The sequence below is a fragment of the Corvus kubaryi genome, unplaced genomic scaffold (assembly GCF_017639235.1).
Source record: "Corvus kubaryi isolate FWS band 111438036 unplaced genomic scaffold, C.kubaryi_AGA036_p1.0 split3-73, whole genome shotgun sequence".
Lineage (NCBI taxonomy): Eukaryota > Metazoa > Chordata > Aves > Passeriformes > Corvidae > Corvus > Corvus kubaryi.
In genome coordinates, this window is record NW_024582091.1 from 21,650,660 (window position 1) to 21,671,822 (window position 21,163).

General features: G+C 35.6%; 1 protein-coding gene across 2 annotated transcripts in view; it reads right to left on the reverse strand.

The window, feature by feature from the left end:
- ASCC3 (activating signal cointegrator 1 complex subunit 3) overlaps window positions 1–21,163 on the reverse strand; it is a 257,776-nt gene that overhangs the window by 226,853 nt on the left and 9,760 nt on the right. For both annotated transcript variants that reach the window (XM_042016301.1, XM_042016302.1), the window contains exons 2-4: window positions 16,063–16,206; window positions 15,213–15,363; window positions 11,730–12,313 (exon numbers count right to left, since the gene is read on the reverse strand). In XM_042016301.1, the coding sequence (XP_041872235.1) occupies window positions 11,730–12,313; window positions 15,213–15,363; window positions 16,063–16,152 (825 nt within the window). In that variant the 5' untranslated portion in view covers window positions 16,153–16,206. The remainder of the gene's footprint in view (window positions 1–11,729; window positions 12,314–15,212; window positions 15,364–16,062; window positions 16,207–21,163) is intronic.

The window sequence follows — 21,163 nt, forward strand, 5'->3', positions numbered from 1 at the left end:
CTCCTTCTGAGTGCCTTTTCCTGCAAACCACAGTCCACTGATGCACTCCTCCCACACTAAGTATTGTTTGTATTACTGCCACTTCTTTGCATCAAACCAGATCGGCAATTATTTCTTTCATATTTCATTTCCTCAGTTTTCAATGCTTTATTTCACATGCTACCTTCTATACGATGGACCTCCTGTGAACCCTTTTCCAATTATTTCAGCACCTTCTACATATAGTAATGATGAAGTCATCTCCTGAAACTGCTTTCTCTATCAGTAAGCATTCTATATTAACACATTCTCCACTTAAGATCAATGAAAAAATGTAGTTGTAATACTGAAAGTATCTGGCAGTGCTTACAATGAAGACCTTTAAAGTCTTTACAATAAGATATAAACATACAAATGTTGATGTCTTTAAATTATGTTCAGTCACAATAAAATTGTGGTTCTGGCTTTTGGGGGCTTTTAATGTAAATATCTACAGAGCTGGATGAATATTTTTAGTTTTCAGCATCTGCATTTTTTTAAAGAATGATAATTTAAGTAGCATGTCAAGTTATTTAACATTTAATTTGATTACTTAGAGCAAGGAGAGTCAGTAGACACTTCATTCTAGAATTTCACTTGCAAATTCCACTCAGCTCATTTCCACAGTTTTTTTTCCTCTAATAAACTTAACATGAGTACAGAAAGGTTTAGTCATGACTTCTACGTGATAAAATCAAGTACCACAATTTTTTGCCATTCTTACAGGTAGCGTCCAGAAATCTAATCTTCACAAACAGAGGTCTTCAAAAAACATTGCTGAGTAATACAAGACAGTAATATATAATTATCTATACAATGTGTGGCATTCATACTATATTTAATAAAAGTAATAGTACAAGTAATATAAGATGCTGAAGCATGGATGATTTTGTTGCATTTCTGAAGAGTTCATGCCTAGATCCAGCACAGCATTAACATGCTAATTTAGAGGCCTAGAGAACTTCTGCAACATGACAAAAATATACATGTGAGACATTCAGTTTTGACATCAAATATCCAAGATTTTCCCTGTATTAATGTATATTTGAAAGCTATTTCACATAATCTTTTCTATTTCCATAATAAATACAATACTCATTAAAAAAATTGTTTAAGCTCTAAACCAAGCTGTTTAGGCAAAGTTTTTTTACAGACCTCCCAAATCTATTTTGCTTTTTAAATAAAAACTTGCTGTATGACTCTTCTGTGTTCACACGAGTATTCAATGTTTGTTCACTGGTTTATGTAGTTATTTCTACATCTGCTTAGATCAGGTTTTCAAGACTATTTTATTAACAGTGTAAAATTCGGCAGATTAACTACTCTTTATCATTTTAACTAGTTTAACCAGTCATTGTGTAACCAGATACCCAGTTCCTCTGTGGGAAAGTCTCATAAAAATGCCACAGCACCATAACATCTTCTAAGTGGCAAAATTTTCCCAAGCACCGTAGAAATACATGTTAGTGCAATCCTATTTTGTAACAGGGCTATTTTGTTGGCTGTGGGTGTAAAATAACAGCTATATATGGTTCAGAAATCACCTCTGTAAAATATGTTAAAATATAAGCACAGACTAGGACAGGTAGTAAAAAAACCAACCTTTTGAAATCAAGGAAAAGATCTTCAACTGATTTTAATGATGCTCCTATTTTATCCCAGAGGTTCTGCCTTTGCGCTTACACACAAATAATTATTATTTAAAAATATATTAAATTTTCCTATTTCTTACACTTTGGACAACCACATCAGCCATTTCACCACCAACTTCAGTTTCTGGCCAATTTAATTTTCTCATTCCCTAAAAAACTGTAGTGTTTACTTATGCATCAGTACATAATCCTATTTATTACATTTCAAAATGTGCTTCCCACTAAATTTTCTAAAAATTATGTATTAAGTCTACTTACATTGGCCTCAAATTCTGCCAAATTGCATTTTGACATCAAAGTTGACTTTCTTCCCCTAATAGTGGTTTAATGAAAACTGTGCAGGGAAAATAGCAGCCTTGTGCTGGGGTCTCGGAGCAGCTTTGGTTCTGCTTCAGATGAGTTAGAAAAGCTGCAGCTGGAAGTCCTATGCCTGAAGAGAAGAGCAGCAGAAAAGCCAAGCTTTGGCTTTGACGGGGAAGAGACAATCCTCTGGGAGCAATGAAGCATACACAATTACACTGATGTGCCGAGCTAGTGACAGGTAAAACTGAGTTTCCAATATCAGAGCATTTGGAGGAGCCAAACCTTTGCAAAGTCCAAAACTTGGCATTCTACAAAAGCAGCAAGAAGCTGACACTCTAGGTAGGTCCTATTTTGCTTAAGAAAAGCAAAGTAAACATCTACTTTCACACCTGCACGCTGCAGTTATCCGATGGTGAAGGTCAGCTTGTAACTAGGGAAATGGCTACATAGAACATGCAAACAAGCTCCACTTGCCCTCTAAGACAAGCAATAGTATTAGGCAAATATTGAGGCTGAGCCAATTGCATTGTGCACAGACAGTGAAGCCTGTTTCTTGAAAGCACTTCTGTTGGAGTCTGCACAGTATGTCAGATGAATGATCTCAAAACTAGCACCTGCAAGAAAAACTTGTCTGAAAAAAAATGAAATGCTGAAGTACTTTTCACAGTTCATGCTATAATGTGAACTGTGAAGACTTCAGAGCTCTTAACATAAATTACATATTCAGACTACTCGGGGCATTGCTCTCAATACAGACCTTATTGAGAATTATTGAACTGAAGTCAGGTTTAGAAATGTAAGCTACGTATTTCTCAGGTCATCAGATTTTTGGATACTAAGAGTTAGAAAATACAGTTTTTATGTGTAAATGTTACACTACAGTTCTGACTACTCTGGAAAGCAATGGGCACGATGTAAAGAGAGAACAGTGTCTGCAGTGTTTGCTACTGACAAGCCCCCTAAGCCACTACCAGGAAACAAAATCTACACACGCTTTCCTAGCTTTATTCTAAAACAAAATGCTTGTGCTGTTGTGCAATGTTGTATAAGCTCTTCCATTCATTTACCTGAAGGAGTGAATAAGTGTGTGCAGTCTGTAGGAATTAAAAAATTATTTTGTAGCTGGTTTTCATTTTGTGCTCTAAAATACACTCTTTCTTATTGAGCTGTATTTCAATGTCAGCTCACAGTCTTATATTTGTCTTAGTTTACACATCGAAAAAAACATTTAAATGTTCATATAAATAATGTCAGGCTTTTAAAGGATATTAGAAATTTGGTCACATGAATTAGGACTTTATGTAATTTTCTCTTATAACAATAATAACCTTTACAGATTCCTGTTTAATGCAGGAAACAAAATGAATGATTTTTCTGGACAACAAATGTCTGTTATTTAGATAGATACTTAATTTAGGAGACCAATTTAACACATCTGAAATTGAGGTCACTTTAAAACCTAATTGGCATCACTTGCAACACAAGGACTATTTATTTCCTGTATACCATAATTCATTAATTAAGTTACACACAAGGTTAAAATGTAAGTACTTAAAGAGACACACTCCATTTACTTATCATGAGATTCTACTAATAACAAACTTGTAACAAAACAAGAAGCCTTTTAATTTAAACAAACCCAAACATATGAGGGTAAGGAAATGATTTTTTGGTAAGAAATTCATCATAGAAAATTAAGACTTAAATTAATATGGAATTTGGAGTAAATATACAAATTTTCTCCAATTACCTCAATTTTTTCGTTTGAAACTACAGAATCACAGAAATGACTGAAGCTAGAAGAAACCTTTGGAAATGATCTAGTCTCCCAGGCTGGAGATTCCCCAACCTCTTGAACAAACTGCTCCTGTATCTGACCATCCTTGCAGTGACAAAATTTTATGTTTACATGTAATATTCTGTAATCCAATTTATGTCCACTGTCTCTAGTCCTGCCACTGGGTATCACCAAGAGAAGTCTGGCTCCATTTTCACCATGCCCTCACCACCAGGTCTCATCAGACTCTCAAGACTTCCCTTCTCCAGGCTGAACAACCCCAGCATCCTCAGTCTCTTCCTGTATGTCAGATGCTCCAGTCCCTTCATCATCCTGGTGGCCCTTTTCTGGCCTCAGTCCAGTATGCCCATACTGGACACTGCTCTACACCTTTCAGATTTTACTTGTTCATCCTACTGCTCAAAGCAGAGCCAAAAAAATGCATAAGAGTGTGATGTTAATTAAGAAAGTTCAATATTTAAGTAGTAACTACAGATAGTTTTCATAGCTTTTCTCTGTGTCTGCTCTCCATTTTATAAGCAAACTGAACCAAGCACACCTCTCAATAAAATACTATTAATAATAAAGTGAAAAGATATGGGAATCCATATATTCTCCAGGTTAAGAGGCAAGTACTGATCAAAGTCAGCCTAGGCACACATTTTGTCGTGATCAGACTACCACGTGAAATGCAACATCAACACTTTTTTAATTAAAACTTTTTCATATTCAGGGTGCTTATGTGTGTTGTTCACGTAAGAGGGGACAGCATCAGATAGAGTAAGTGATGGTAATCTAAGAACTGTGGGGCTTTTTGAAAGACAATCATGATAGGAGAAGGTGGTATTTACCCAACCTTACAACACACAATTTTCCTTGCAAGCACTGTGAGACACCAAGTAGAGATTTCCCCACAAAACATCCAGCAAACATAACAGTGAACATTATGCAGGAAAATTTAAGGGGTCTCATCTCCTTTATCAATCCATCAGTTTTTAGAGTAACATACTACCCAATGTTTATATGTATATCAGAAATTATTTTCAGCAGTCAATATTCTAAAAAAAAAAAAAAAAAATCCAACAAAACAGAGACTGTGTTTTAAGAAAATATGCATCTATGAGATATGTGATAACAAGATTTCTAGAAAAAAAAAAGGCAAACGGTACCTGAAGGGCCATAACATTATTATCCATTGTCTGTCGAGCTCTTTACTTTTCATTCTGATCAGAATTAACAACACTGACCAATCCCAGTTTACTGGGAATGACATGCCCTGTGACTTGCAAGCTGCAGTGGAAGGCTGCTACTTCTATTGCCAAATCTATCCTATATTATGTTTTGGTTTAGACAGGAAGAATTTCTAAAAACAAAATACCATTGCTGCAGGCTGAAGGATACACAGTTTAAGAAATGCAACTTAGTTTTCAAGTATCAAGAAAACACATTGAAATCCAAGAATCTTATTAAGTTCAACAAGGACAAGTACAGTCCAGGAATGCAGCACAGGCTGGGATCTATCCATCTGGGGAGCAGACCTGTAGAAGTGGAGCTGGGGGTCCTGGTGAACAACAAGCTTGATGAGTGAACATTGTGCTGCTGTGGCAAAGAAGCCAACAGGATGATGGGTGGCATCACTAGGGCATTACCAGCACAGAAAATGAAGTCCATTTCCCACTCTACACAGTGCTTGCCAGGCCATGCCTGGAATACTGTGTTCAGATTTGGTCCCTTCTATATTAAAAAGATGTGGCCGGGCTGGGGAGGGTCAGGAGAAAGGCCACTGGGAAGCCTGCCATATGAGGAAAGGCTGAGAGAGCTGGGTTGTACAGCCTTGAGAAATGAAGGCTTACGGGAGACCTCATCACTGTGCTCTAGGACTTAAACAGTGCCTTGCACTAAAGATGCAAGAATCCCATTTAGAAGGATTCACATGGAAAGGACAGGGCAATAGGTACAAGTTAATGCTGGAAACATTTTTATTGGACACAAGAGGAAGATTTTTCACAATGAGAAAAATCAGTCATTGTAATAATCTTTCCAGAGACGTGGTGGATTCCCCCGCACTGGACACTTTTAAGATTCAGGTGGGCAGGGTGCTGATCCATCTTGTCTAGATCATGCCTTTGCCATGAACGGTTGGACCAAATGATCCTTGAGGTCCCTTCCAATGTAGTGTTCTATGATTCTATTTATTGGCTCATATCCCTACATCAGGAAATAACTTTAGTGTATTTTCCTTTGCAGGTGTACAGGCACATTTTCCATTTTGACTTCCATGGACCAGCTGACTTCACTATCTAGGTCCCTTACTATAGTATAAATTTCCTCTTTGAAAGGAAAATCTTGACTCTTCAAAGTTACTAACAATATTTTAATTCAGTTCAATTTCAAAATTAAAATCAAATTTTTCTACAATTAAAATATTATTTTGGATATAAGGATAAAGTGGTTAAAGAGAAAAGAGCATAGATATAAAAATGACTGTACCAAAGCTAGGAACCAAATTCAAAGCTCACTGTTAAAACAGCTTGAGTGAAATGTAATCTTTCATAAATCTTCAGAAACTGACATGAAATTGTAGGCCAGGGATCACACATCTACAAGGGCAATAACACTGTGGATAAGAAAAATATAAATATGATTGGAGATAAATTAAAAGGATCTATTTTGGAAAGAATCAAAAAAACATTCAGGTAACTGGCAAACGGCATAAACATAGCATGGGCATACTCATGATACATCATTTGGTCTAACACTTCATTAATCTAGAAAATTAATAAATAGCAGTTGTCTCACATCTGGACTTCATTTAAAACATTGCAATTTTCCACATGAAGACTTGTTAAATTTGTGAAGATAAGCGTTAATAGAAGAATTAAAAGTTGGCAAGGAACTGCCTGAAGGGTAAATGAAAGGAAAGGGAATGTTTAAAAGGCATAGCATCACCTGGAAAAGAAGTTATAAGCACAGTTCTTTGATGATCATTTTTAAAACTGCTTTAAAAAAAAAAAAAAGGACAATTGTAGTACATAGGAAAAGTGATCATAAAACCAGCCCTGAATAAAGTCAAAAAGCAGAAAACAAGGGTTCTTTTTAAACACCCAGGCAACAAGACTCTGGAGCAGTCTTCAGGGGAGAAGTTGGGACGAATTTTCCCACATTCTTTTGTTAATGAGTCTTCCTCAGTTCAAGATACTGAATCACTGACAGAAAAGATGCCTTCTAGATTCTGTGAAAGATTTTGCTTTCCTTTACTCTCCTGTACTTTGGCAAAAAGGCTGGTGGCAGACACAGAGGAGCTTCCTGCCAGTTCATTGAATTGACAGATTAGTTAAGCTCCCCTTGTCCCTGATCCCATGAGCATCTACAGGTTCAACCAACAAAGCATATTGGCAGACATTTGTGGTGGGATTAAGGTAAGGCAACAGAAGCAATGTAGATGAATTCATGTGCAGAAAAAAACAATCATTATCTTGCTACCAGCGACAAAGGCAGCTAAAGAAAACTTACATGCAGAAGCCTGAGAGACAATAGGGCTCCACTTAGAAGAGACTGGGGAAAACTGTCTAAAAGTCTGTTGCTACATCAAGCATTCAGAGGCACACAAACACCACACTGAAAAAAAATTCCTACTTAATGAAACAACAAAATAATCTGTTAACTTCCATTCCGAAATAAGTGTAAAAAAAACCTCAATTTCAGTAATAATGCAATAACCTTTTGGCTCTAATGAAGAGTGTATTACTGGATTCAACTAATAAAGAATACATACAGGAAGAGGTGCTGCCCAACTCATGACCTCTTTTTTTTATCATATCATATCTATATTCCACAACTTGTACTTTTCTGGTTTCAGGTCTACTTTGATTTGGAATTAATGTTTTTCAGCCTTGAAGGAAGGACTGAGATCCTTCAAACTCTGCATTACTACCCTTTGGCCTCTTACTGTAGTTTTTACTACCTGACTATTCTCAGGTGCTTATGACAACAAGGAAGAAAACATATTTCACATTTTTGGTAGGAGTGATGAATACTGAATTATTTTTAGGAATGAAACAAAACGCAATGTTTGTTTCACACCATGACAGTTTGCAATGCATCTGGGTTGTATTTACTGATAGAAGCCCTGGATGCCATAGCATGTGTATCTGCTAACTTTTTAATGCAGAGAGCTGGAAACAGTCACAACCATAAAGCAGACAAAAGAAGCCTTGTGCCTGGGCTTTTAAGTGGGCAATTCAGTGCATCGTATATAGAGGTAAGTAAATATATGTACTGTTACATAATAGTCAAACTACTGCTTACAATGTAGTTTTCTTGAAACAGTTCTGCTGTTTCATATCTTAGCCTCGTGTTCTTCTAGTAATTTATACAGCATTTAAAATGATTTTGTCTGGGAAACACCATTGAATCTAATTTGCTAAATGATACTAGTATTCTTAATTTTATTTGGGCAAAGTTCTTGCCTTGTCCCAAGAGGAATAAAATGCACAATTTCTCATAATGTATGCTGAATTAATAAAATCTTAACACAATTCTGATTGCATTTCCCTTTTTTCCCCCTAGTTATTTTATCTCTACAGGAAATATCTTCTTGTTTTGTTATGATAAAGGGATAATGTACCCTCTCCCTTAGTGTAAAAATAGATACAGTTAAAACAAAATTCAGAAAAATTTTGCAGATAAACTAGACATGGGTTCGCAGAAGAAAGAGATGTCCTCTAAGAATAGCATGATCTAATCAGAGGGACTAAACTCTTCCAACTTTTTCCTAGTTACTCTGGGAGGTGCTAGGTGGAAAAGCTGCTAAAATGCTCTCAGATGGCTCCAGTCTTCATTTATCATATACTAGAAACTGAGGGCTCAAATTGACAAATGCACTGCATACTAAGTTTTAAACAAATATAAAAATAAAAACCCACAACAGTTATTGGCCAAACTATAGTTGGCTATTGTTTTTTTCTTCTTGTTTTTAAATAATGGTGTTGTTACCGCATCATTACCATCAACAAAATACATATGCTCATCAACAAAACCTGACACACTGAAAAGTGTGTAGCTGTCATTTCGCTTTACTAGACTTCGTGTCCCCAATGAAAAGCATATGTCCCAAACACTTAGAAAATAAGTTATAACTCCCATATCACTCCAATCATAAGAATCAATTTTCTTCTAATTAAGAGTCACCAGTGATATGCCAGATAAACAAACTGTCCCAAAGGAAGAGTGGAATGTTCTTAAATAGTGAAAACAAAGAACAAAGTATTTCTTCTACCTCGCCAACCACTTTAAACATAAACTATACACTGCTGGGGAAAGCAACTAATTTCAATTCCTTGTAGAGCTCATTAAGTAGATAAAAACCTAAATCGCATATAAGTGTGCCTATACATACACTACAAAAAAACCCTAAAACATGCCACCCCATAAATTATCTTAACTGCTCATATTCTTAATGTGATCCGGCACCTCAATAAAATTTGCTTAAGGATCAAATGAAATTGTCTTACAGAAGTCCACTCGCCAATATCCTCACCACAGTCACATCCTTTTCTTGTTTAATAATAAACACACAGTGGTATCTTCCTCTTTTAAAACATAAAAACGTGTTTTATAGATCTGGATTTTTATTTACAAAGAATTATCCTTTCATATCAATACTTCTTTTTTGGGGCTTTTGGGGGGCTTTTTTGTTTATGAAGAAAAAATATATTTTGTAGCTTACAGACACTTTAGCCTATATTCATTCCACTAAGAAATGTAGGATGTTCAGTTTGCATGATCAATCAACTTGTTATACCACCTCACACAGCAAGCCTCTGACCTAGTTCTAGAAATGGGTTATTTTCAGGTTTAAAAGCACCATCTGCTCTTAATGATGGCACCAACAAAATTATTGCAATAAAAAAAAAAATCCCTAAGTGATAGTAAAATCCAAAGTCCAGAAGAAATTTTCATGTCATGACTATGCCTACAGAGAGCACAATACAAATGCCAGCTAGCTTTTAACAAAAGGTGATCAGGTTCAAATTTGTCATACACCCCCGTGACCCCCACATTGTGCAATGAACAATGAAATAAGACTCTTGCAAGGAAAAGCAACAAAATAATGAGAATGGGGAGATCTTTTTTTTTATTACTAGGAGGTTTTAAAAATTCAAAATAAGATGCAGTTTTCAGACACTTGAGGGAAGAAATCCTTTTCCTCTCTAGTGACGCAAACAAAAGAAACTAACTCTTACATTAATTTTCAGTTCACTGTCAAACAATTTTTTCATATTATCAAACTAAAACTTCTGTAAAGCCATCAAATCAGAAATTTTGCCCAGAATTCTTTGTTCCAGGAACTGATGGAAAGTATGTCTTTATTGGTGACCTACATAAAAACTGATAGCTTGAACTTTCTGCCAATTGATTTAGCAATCCTTTATGATCATAAATTTGCAAAATAAAAATAATGTTATTTCTTCTTGCATCAAGTGAAAGGTTTAGAGCTTTTCCTTTGACATTTTACAAATTAAACTCAGGCATTAAGTAGGCATTATGCAGAAGTATGGAATTATTTCTGCATACCCTATAATGATGTCAGAAATCAGTCACTGATCTAGAAAAAAAAATTGAAATCTTTATCTCTGTACAATTAATATACTTCAGGTCCCTTTCACAAATAAACTCTTTTTTGTGTTTCATTTCACATGCAAGTTTCTTTATCCAATTTTCTTACCCAAGACCTGTTCAGTCTTCCATTTTCATGTGTCTTCCCTCAATATGACCACCCAAAGTATGAAGCTGTTTGCAGACACATATTAAGGTATTGTTTCTCAAATATATTTCAAGGCAGAAGAAAGTAGATCAACTTCCATTTATATTTAGGATCCATAAGAAAATATACATATCCAGAAAGCAGCTCAAAGGACAGCCAAAATGTGGCCCACTGATTACCAAACAAAACAATAATATGGCTTTAGCAACTATACCATTACACATTAGATATCCACATAGTTATCTGAACTTAAAATAAAGTACACAGGTCCTTTTCTCTACCACATAATGTTTTTATTAAGAAGAATAAAATCTGCAACTGCAATGGCAAAATTCCTGAAAACTTTCACTATATTGTCTTTCACAGGATTGTCTATTCCTACTACCAGTTGTATTTTGGTAGCAAATTTCCAAATCTAGAGTCTTTCTGAAAAGTCAGCTTGAGAATTTAAGTACTGGATGTTTTCACGAAAGGAAAGTAGGGCAATATAAGAAAAATAAAGTAAATGTAGCAGAAGAGTGCAGAGGAAAAAAAATTACCTAATTGCTTTAATTCTTTCCTTATCCCATTCAAAATAGTTCCCCCTTGTCTAGATTGATCCAATCATCTCTTGTGAACACACGCGGAAAACATCTTCTCCAGCCTTTAATTTTTCCCCTTTCTACTACTATACTTATCTTTCAACTCCAGCAACTGTTCCCTCTCCCCCACATTTTCTCTGCCATTTTTGTAACAAATACCAGCCACCCCCTTTCCTCATCGAAAGAAACAGACTTGATATGACAAAGTTTTAAAGCAGCAGCACCTGCTCAGCCTTTGAGCAACAGGGAGCCTCTGAAATTGGAGATGAAACCTGTCCAAGAAAGCTAACTTCAGCTTGTCTTTGCAAGTTCCTCACAATTTTATAGGCTGTTTAAACTGGCTTTTGCTTAAGAAGAAAGTATGGAAAAGCTGAGTAAATGGCCACAAAAAAAAAAATATCCTGTCCATTGTGGGGGAAAAGGAGATTATTCATATAAACCTGATGCTGTATCCTTCTTCTCCCTGGTAAATGATGATGCTGCCACAAGATTTTTCTCAAGTCAGATTAAAAAAAAAAAAAAAAAAAAGCAGAGACAACAATTGGATAAAGTATATTGGCATAAATTAATATGAAATAATTGTATGTTTTTGTAGCATTCAAATATGCAGTATGGTTAATGTGCTAGTGTACCTCATTTTGAAGTTCATCGGCACTTTTGGTAGAAGCAAGGATCTCATACAAAGTGCAGCAGAGGTCCTCTGTTGTTGGCCCTCCAGGGCTACTTCCTTGAGATTCCTTCAGGTACTTTCCAACTTCACACCATAAAAAAGAATCATCTACTTTTTCCAAAGACTTGAGATTAGATTTCTCATCACAGTAGTTCTGTAAGTGATTCAGCTGGTTATTCAAAAATTTGTTATAATCTAAGCTTATATTTTTCTGTGCATCAGTCTCACCATTCACAGGCAGCTCCTCAGAGTGATCCAAATCATGCATGTCAAATGAAAACACTATATTTTTACCAAACAACACTCTGTTATCACCATTTTGCTCTTCAGCCATCTGTATGAGGGCTGTAAGCTGTTCTTCAGTGAAGTGAGAAGCAATCCGAGACATGGCATTACAAGCTGCAGTAGCAGATGATGACGGAAATGGCCCAAACATCTGCTTGATCACCTTTGTCTCATCATGGCCAACACATTCCTTCCCACGAAATGTCTTAAAGAGGAAAACAGCTCCACTTTCAATTGCTTCTTGTCCATTTTCAGCTCCAACTGTTAACAAAACCATATGTAACTTAATACACTTAACACTAAGAGTGTTTCATTACCTATAACATAACTGTATTCAAATTCTTGCTGCAAGTCTCATCAGCATAGATATCAAAAGAAGACCATAACAAGTAAGAATTGTTTCAAGGTACTGAATTATAAAAGGTATATGATAATAAAGCATCTGTCTTCACTATCCTTCTACATACTAAAAATTCATATGAAGAATTACCAATGCTTTCTTATCTTTCTGAGCTAGAGAAAAAAACTTGCTAGAGGTCTTAAACTCACAATTGTATATTTATAAGCTTTTTAATGTTAACAAATTCCCACTTTGTCTCACTATTTATTCACTGCCTAATCTGAATATTCATAACAGAATAAATGTACAGAACTCAGCTGGAAATTACTGAATTCTTGTAGTAATTCCCAGTAGAATTACTTCAGAGTGTGTGCTAAGTTAGAAAAATTGCTCAAAAAATTTAAAGCAAATAAATGTATTAATTTAGATTTCTAGCTACAAAATATCATGTTATGCAAATAATATATTATTACATAAAAACATGAATATATTTCTTACACAAATATTCACAAAGGTACTCAAGGAAAACATAAGGAAAACACTATATGAAGAACCAATATATCACTACTAAACAAAATTTTAAAAGTCACCAAGCATAACCTAAACAAAACCAGCCAGCGTACTGGGGGTTTTGTTCATTTTAAATGAGAACAACATGCAAAATTTTTTTACTTGTGACTTGATTCAACTTAGGTTAGGTTTGACACCAGAAAAAGCAAGGGTTTTCTTCCCCACAATTGAACAGGAAAAAACAAAAAAATTCTAGCATAAGCAGATGGAACAAGGCTGAGTAGCTAGAAATGTAACATAAATGGAGGTGGCTACAAATTCAGTATTTAGCTTGACTCTTCCTTGGCTTTGAAAAGCTGAAAAGTTCTAGGACAGGACTGGAGGTGATATTTACAAGATAATAGATACCTACATATGGAAGATACATTACATAAAGATACACACATATACAATAGACATGTAAATATGTCTCAGAGGAAAAAGGTGGTTCTGCCCCTCCCTTTTAGCATTAGCTATACAGGAATCACAAAAAAACCCCCTACATCCAAAAAGTTGTAGTTTGTCTGCATGAAGCTCGCTCTTATATTCCTAACATACAAACACATATTATTATTTAAAGTCACTTGTCTCGGAACAGAAGTACAGATTACTAAACTAAAAGAGCAATTGAAGGATTTGAGAAAAATCTCTTAGGTTTACTAAGTGGTATTTCTCCTTTATTATCGACATCTCCTTTCTGTGAAAGCATCTCTTGAGAAAATACTACTCCTTACATCTCAACAAAATAAGCCAGACAAGATGGTAAGAGATGCACGACTAGACGCTGGTCTTTTTGGTTTTTTATTTTGTTTGCCTGCCAACATTTAGTCCAGTACCTCTTGTGATTAAACTATATACAGTGGATATTTAAAACAGCTTTCTCGATCAGTATCTATTATCAATACAGATTGCACTTTCTCCTACTAACTCTGTGGACTGATGGTGCAAGCTCAGTCCCCATCCTGCATAACTTTCCCTCGAGCCTTGTGTGCTGCAAGTGCCAGCTGAAATCTGTGCGCTGAAGAAGAAGTACCTGGGTTAGGGCAGAGAGGTGGCCCTTCCCAGAGGCCTGTCTCAAAAAGACAGCAGCCAGATGCTTAAATTCCAGCCCAAAGAGGTGTTAAAAGTCTACTAACAGTACTAACCAGAGTTTAAAACTTTTTGTCAGTGATTTGAGAAAAACTCAAAATTATACTTCTGATGACTCGAGAAAGCAATAGCCATTACAACCATTAATAGCTATAACAGGCATCTTCTGCAACTGTACAGCACAATTGACTACCACATGTTGGACATGAATAACTTGTCTAGCGTTTTTTTGAAAGTCTGTGTTTAGACATTTGTTTCTTTCTCAATTTACTAGGTATTTCCAAAAGAATGGTTGAGAAATAGAAATGTAAGTGTGGCAAGTTAACATCTGTATTGCGGTAAAAATCTCTGGTCTATGATACCAAAACCAGGCAAATATATTTATTTTTATTAATTTTCTCTGTCTTTTTACTTAGGGCTCTATTCAAGATATTTGAAAAACAATCAAAAAAGGAGAAAATATACCTATGACATTGAAAGGAAAAGTCCTTAAATATGTGACAGTAAGAGCTTGAGCCAGGCACTCAATTTATGAGCTGATGAAGTTAAATTTTTCTAAAAGCAAAAGCTGAATTAGGTTTAGTCTGTCAATCAAAAACTAAGTTTCCAATCAAAACTAAGTTTTCACACGTTCTTTGCCTTATGTACTTCAGTTTTAAAAGTTTAATTCCAGATGAGTGAAATATATTTTTATTTCTCTCCTCAGCACCAAACACTTCACGCAGAAAACATTTCTTACATTTTTATCTGCCTGTACAGCAGTCTAATTTTTCATTATACCAATTATGTGGAACTAAAGCAGACAACACCAGGATTGTTCTTTCCTTAGAGTACTGCTATTCTGAAAGAAACTGTTGGTTTTGCTCATTAACTGTCAATCACAAACCATACCACACTCTACAAAACAATACCATCAAAAAAGCAAGACTGTCCATATAACAACGGAATCTTAAAATAAAACAGAAGACCAAATTGTGTATATGTGTATTAGATTAAATGGAATTTCAAAGATATTTCAGGGCAAAACTGGCTTCAAGGTAGTTTAACCATACCAAATGCTGGTAGTTGGTAGAACCAAAATTGTACCAGTACGTAAATTATGCAGGCAGAAAGCAGCTTGAACCTGCGCCCACCCCCAAATATAACAATGTATTATTAGACTACTAGAGAATGAAAACATACCTATTTGTTTTGCAGCTTGTAAGATAGTTTTTAAATCACCATTTACAGTTTGGTATTCTTTTTTGTCCAAATTGTCATCAACAAACTTTATTATCTTCTTCCAAGTAAGATCAGACTTCAGCAACTCGGCATATAGTTTTGATCTTTTAGTCTGAAAATGCAAAAATATTTGAGGTTTTTTATTATTTTCAAATTAATATATGGGGGTTCCTTTAAAATTAAACACCAGATAAAAAAATTCCTTCCAATTACATTCAGTTAGTACATAGTAATGATTGCAAGTACTTTTACTTGTTCTTTAGACTCTTTTCTGAGTGTATGAAAGAAGGATACACAAAAGCATACACTCTCTCACTACTTTACTCTTTCCAGAGCAAAATTTGCTATAAAGCCAAACTCTTGCAACTTCAAGAGATTTACAGTTCCCAAGATTCCAAATTCATTACACATTACACGTTCCCACAAGGCATCTGTTGCTTTAATGCATTGTTTCTCAGGAAGCAAAAGTACCTAAAGTCAGAGAACCTAATATTAGAAGAGAAAAGTTTGGCTTCCCAGTTCTATGTAAGCTCAGAGCTAAAAGCACACCAGCCTTGCCCAACTTCTTGAAAGATGAATTAACACAATCAAGCAAATTTTTCCATATAGCATATCATGATTGTAAGGGCCAAGTATAAATCACAAAGCTACAGCAAATTTGACTCGGAGTGAGGACACTATGAAGGAACGTACAGGAAACTATAAACACTCTGCCCTTCCTGCTTGCCTACTCTCATAAAATAGCAATGCAAATGAAGAAAACAAATGATTCTTATTACAACTATGCTTCGTAAAAAAAACAAAGCTTTACCGTTAAGTCAGCTAATTCTTCACTGTAATCCTCATGTTTAGTGACATTTGAAAAGGAGCGTAAAGCGCCTGTAAGACGAGGCAAGGCCATCTGTTACTCATTCAGTGATCCATAGGAGGAGAAATCAAATCCCAGTTCAAGTACCTAGATGAGAACAAAACAAATAACATGGCTTTATTAATGTTATAAATACAAACTCACATCATGAACTTGAAAGACCTTTTCGAGCTAGCAGAACTTGGCTGGAACTTCAATTAAGTCAGTTAAAAAGAAAAATCTCTTAAAATGATGATAATCAAAATTCAATAAAAGGGAGGTAAAAGGCACAGAGCAGAGGCAAGAAATGGTAACATGCAGAGGTGACTCAGCAGGTGGTTCTTTGCTCTCCTCCCTAAATAAAAGTTACCAGCAATGAGGCAAAGAGGCAATTACTTCTTTAGCACCCCTAACACTGAGTATTATAGTGAAATCTTTGTAACTGAACTTTAGCTCCCAATAGCAGTAAGTGATTACAACCTATAGCAGTAAGTGATTACAACCTACAGGGAGATTTCCTCTGAGTCAGCCCATGCTGGGACCTTTCAGGTCATTAACAGCCTCTGGTGCTGATGCAGAGAGAGGCATCTTTCTTGACAAGTGCTTAGCCATTTTCAACCAGCAAAACAGGGAAAGAAAATTATGACAGGAAATAAAGACTGTCAAAGGCATAGCAATGAACTGTTATAAGAGAAAAAGGGAATAAAAAAGGCCACCAGAAAACTGAAAACACCATGCCTCGGGATGTTTTTGTCTCACAACTGGGAGTGCACACACACACACACACACTTAGAGCAGGACTCTCTTTGGAACTACAGCTTATTTCCGTGCAGTCTTATTTCCTCTGTGGAACGGGCTCATATCTGTGCACCAAAACACAGCTGTTCCCCATCTGAAATTGTACTTCTTCCAAGCCTTTTACTGAAATTATTCTCAAAGTTATTTAATTTCAAAAGGTGCCCACAGCTGAATTGTTTAATGAACCCTAAAGCACGACTACAGTTTCTGACGGCAGCAGATAAGATACAGACTTAGATTATTTTTGAAATAATTAATGATACCATTACAAACCTAATGATCTGCATCATTCTTAGCATGCCTAAAGATCAACGTCCATCCAGAATTTAAAGAACTTGCAATAGAGTAAATAAAATTACTTCCCCTCCAGTCATATAGTACAGAACTCTCTGCTTTCATCTAATTATCCTTAACGTTTTTCCTTATTTCATGACTGCATTTGTATTTTAGCTTGCAATACAGCACAAAAGAAATCCAGATGCAGCGTTCCAGTCACAGAGAAATGTCACTGACTGGTCAGGTCTGCTTGTTCTCCCACCTTGCATTAAGATGCTTTTTGAGAATGATATTACAACAGCTGATAATTTGGAGACAAATGTTGTAAGGATGAAGCTACAAAATTTGGAAATACACAATCTTTAACTGTGAAGGGCACAGAGAGCATGTGTTCAAGCCTAGAAGCAGACAGAGCCAAACATCACTGCAGCTTTTGAGATGTTCAGTGGGTATATGACATGTAATTCATACCAGCATAGCTCCTAGTGAAAATAGTCTGTGAACATTACAGCCACCATTATTAGAAGGGAAATAATGTGTCCAGACTTTGAGAGTACAGCACTCTCACACTGTTCTATAGACCTCACTCCATTTTGCCTATTTATTTTATACCTACACTCAAATACCTTTTTCTGTAGCATTATATCCCTTTTATAAAAAAATGGAATAACATAATTCTAATATTAATTGTCCTTTCTGAAATAACATGCACAGTAATTTATGAAAGTTTGAACACACCTATAGAAAGTTCACTTTTCACACACACTTATAAATTTTAAAGTGTCTCCAGCAGGCTCATTTATTAGGAAACTGAATTTTAAATGGATGTTTGTTTCCCCTTTATTCAGTGAGTTATTAGCAGCTCCTGAAATGGAAAACCTGAAACACCAGAAGACAAGAGCACACTGTCCTAACCACAGGCATGGCCAAAGAGCAAAATCCAGTCCTGCAACTCTACATTTGGTCTTGAACTAGTAAATGCTGCTCCATGCTTGCCTGTGTGTTTTCAGAACTGGCGAGTGTCTGAGGGGGCTGGTTGGGCAGAGCAGTTGCACTCAAACTTCACACACCCCCTTCACCTCTTGTACACAACCACCACTCTCAGCAGGGCATCACAGGAAAACAAAAACAGCTAGTAAACAGAATGCAGGGGACAGGTGGGTGCAATTATTCCACTGTTAACATAAAAAACCAAGGTAAAATTTATGAACTTTGGCTATTATTCTGCAACATATTAGAGCCAGCTCTGAACACTAAATCAAAAATCATGTGGCCCTATAAGATGCAGTGTAAATTTATATTTGTTTTTAACAAAATACGTTACCTGCCTTCACATAAAGCCTCCTTACGTAGATACCTGCCCACATCACACTGCCTTCAGAGTGGATCAGCTACTCCTTGTCTTCCCACAGCCATCATAAGGTAAACTAATTCCTTCTGGTTTGAGAGAAATGTATCTGTTTGCCCACAGGTGGATCTGAAACATGTGTACTACCAAATGATCCAGCTAAGATCTGCTGGTTTTGGAACAAGGACCTAAAAGGCAGTGGCAATTAAATCCTCTTTACCCGGGCCCACATATAGAAGGTGAACTTTTGCCATCCTTCTACCCATTCCTCCTAAAGAAAAGTAGGAGAAAGGTACTATCTTAAATCATTTTGATAGGACAAATGGAATGGGAATTTAACCTTCAGATCAGTGCAACTTTACATGGTAAAAATAATTCTTCTCCTCCCCCACTACTAACCAATTGAGGACATTTTGGGCACATTCTGCTAATGATTCCTAGAACTGTCTCAGATTTCCTGCCTTTTTAAAAAAACATGTAACTTTCCACCAAGCCTGTTTGTAAATCAGAAAGAGCAATATCCACCCTTCTAAAGCTTTGTGAAGATGAGAGAAAGCAACTTTTAAAGTCTGTTTTTCTTCTTTTAAAAGCAAGTGCGATTTTAACATTGAAACTTTTTATAGGAGAAAGTAAAACATAAAGACATTATACTCAGAGTATACTCAGGTAAGAAACAATTCAAAGTTTATTGTTTGAAAGTCAACATGAATCATAATCTCAGCAGGTTTTTATTCATTGAAGTGAAACATTAAAAAAAATTTCTAGCAATACCACAAAGGTAACAAAAATTACTAGTGAAGTTTTCCACTTCATCTATTCACCAGCTACTTATGTTTTCCTCCAACTCCTGGCCTTCCTATGGTTCTAATACAAGAAAATAACAGAACCATTTCTTTCTCTTCTTCACTGAAATATTACAGAGATTACTGTAAAACACAGATCCTTTTTAAATTTACTTAATTCCCATGCTCTCTAACAGATCAAGCCAGCTGCCCAGTAGGGCTTAGAGAAGGTGAATGCTCAGATCTGGTACGTTAATGTTCATGTTGAACAGAAGTCTTTCTTTCCTTACAAATGATGGAATTACATAGCATTAACACAGCTAAAAATCACAGGTAAAATCCACAGTTACACTATCCTAAAGCACCAGCTTCTGCAGTCTATAATATTTACTTTTTACTTGTCCCTTAAAACCTCACAGCAGTGATTTTGTTTAAACTATTTAAGGAATATTAAGCCATGTTCCCAGATTTTGACTGTATTACCTATAATTCTTCCAACTATTAACAAGTTTCTTGCTGTCTATGTAAACTTGCAATTTATAAAACCTAAAGAAGTTATTACTAGTAACTAATCTAATCAAAGAACATTATAAAGAAAAAGAGACTTTAGGCACTGGCAGTGAATAGCAGGTTGCTATTGACCACAATGTATTTGAATCAAACGGCATTTTCTCTGTCACTTGAGAAAGTGGAAACATTTCAAACAAAAAAGAAACTAAAAAGGCAAAAGATATCCCACCCACAAGGCTATACAAAAACTAAAGGGACAGTGCAGTAACTTTTTTTACATTTTAAATATATATAAATCAAATGGTGTGACCATAAGGGCACATTAAGACATTGAAATTTATCAATACACAGAATATTTTACTTTACACGACTGCATAAGATTAAAAATACCAAACATTAAATTTCACTGATAGGAATACATGTTGGAATGGCTACAATTAACTGCAGCAGCTTCATTAACGGAAAAGTAAACTTCACATTTTATTTACAAATAAGGCTCAATTATTTTTAAAAAACCAAACATCACATTCTACTTGGTGTATACGCTTTCTACATTGTACATATCAAAGGAAAAATATTTTAAAGAAAACACTTTAAAGAAAAAAATGAAACCATTAGATTAAAAAGCTATTTTGCACCAATGAGAACACTTTTATTAGATTCAATTAAGTTTCTTATCCAAGCATGCTTGATGCAGTACAAATACACACCTACATCAAAGTTGTTAGGTGGGGATAATAGTGGTTTAATAATGTCTAGGACATTAATCAGAAATAGCAGGTGGAATCATGACACTAAAACAACAGTATTTTCCAACTTTGTATTTTGCACCTTTACAAACAGTGCTGTGTGATATATTAACAACTGTATACTTTCAGATATCTCACTTTCTACAAAAGGCCCAGACATCTCCCTGGAATTCTCTCAAGTTGTCTGGGTCAAGTATTGCTGGGTCATATATTTCTGATCTCCAGTCAAGACTGGGTCAGTCTTTGAAAGGGTGACAGCAAGGAATATGTACTCAGGAAGAAATAGTGGCTTCTTGACATACAGTATTCAACTGAGAGAATACCAAAATTCAAACAAGTGCTTCAGCATAACAAAGAGGCGTAACAGTGCCTGTGTGCCATCATTCACATTAGAGATAATTTCAGCATCTTAATTACATAAGTCACTAAATAAACAAAAAACCCTAGAAAATCAAATAATGGAATTACAAGTTATTCATTCAGTAGAGTATTAACCCTTTCCACATTTTTTCATAATCTTAGCCATGCATATGGGATTAAACAACAGCTGTCTAACACTGCTTGCATCAGCTGGAAAGGCATTTCCTGTGATAATGCCTGAT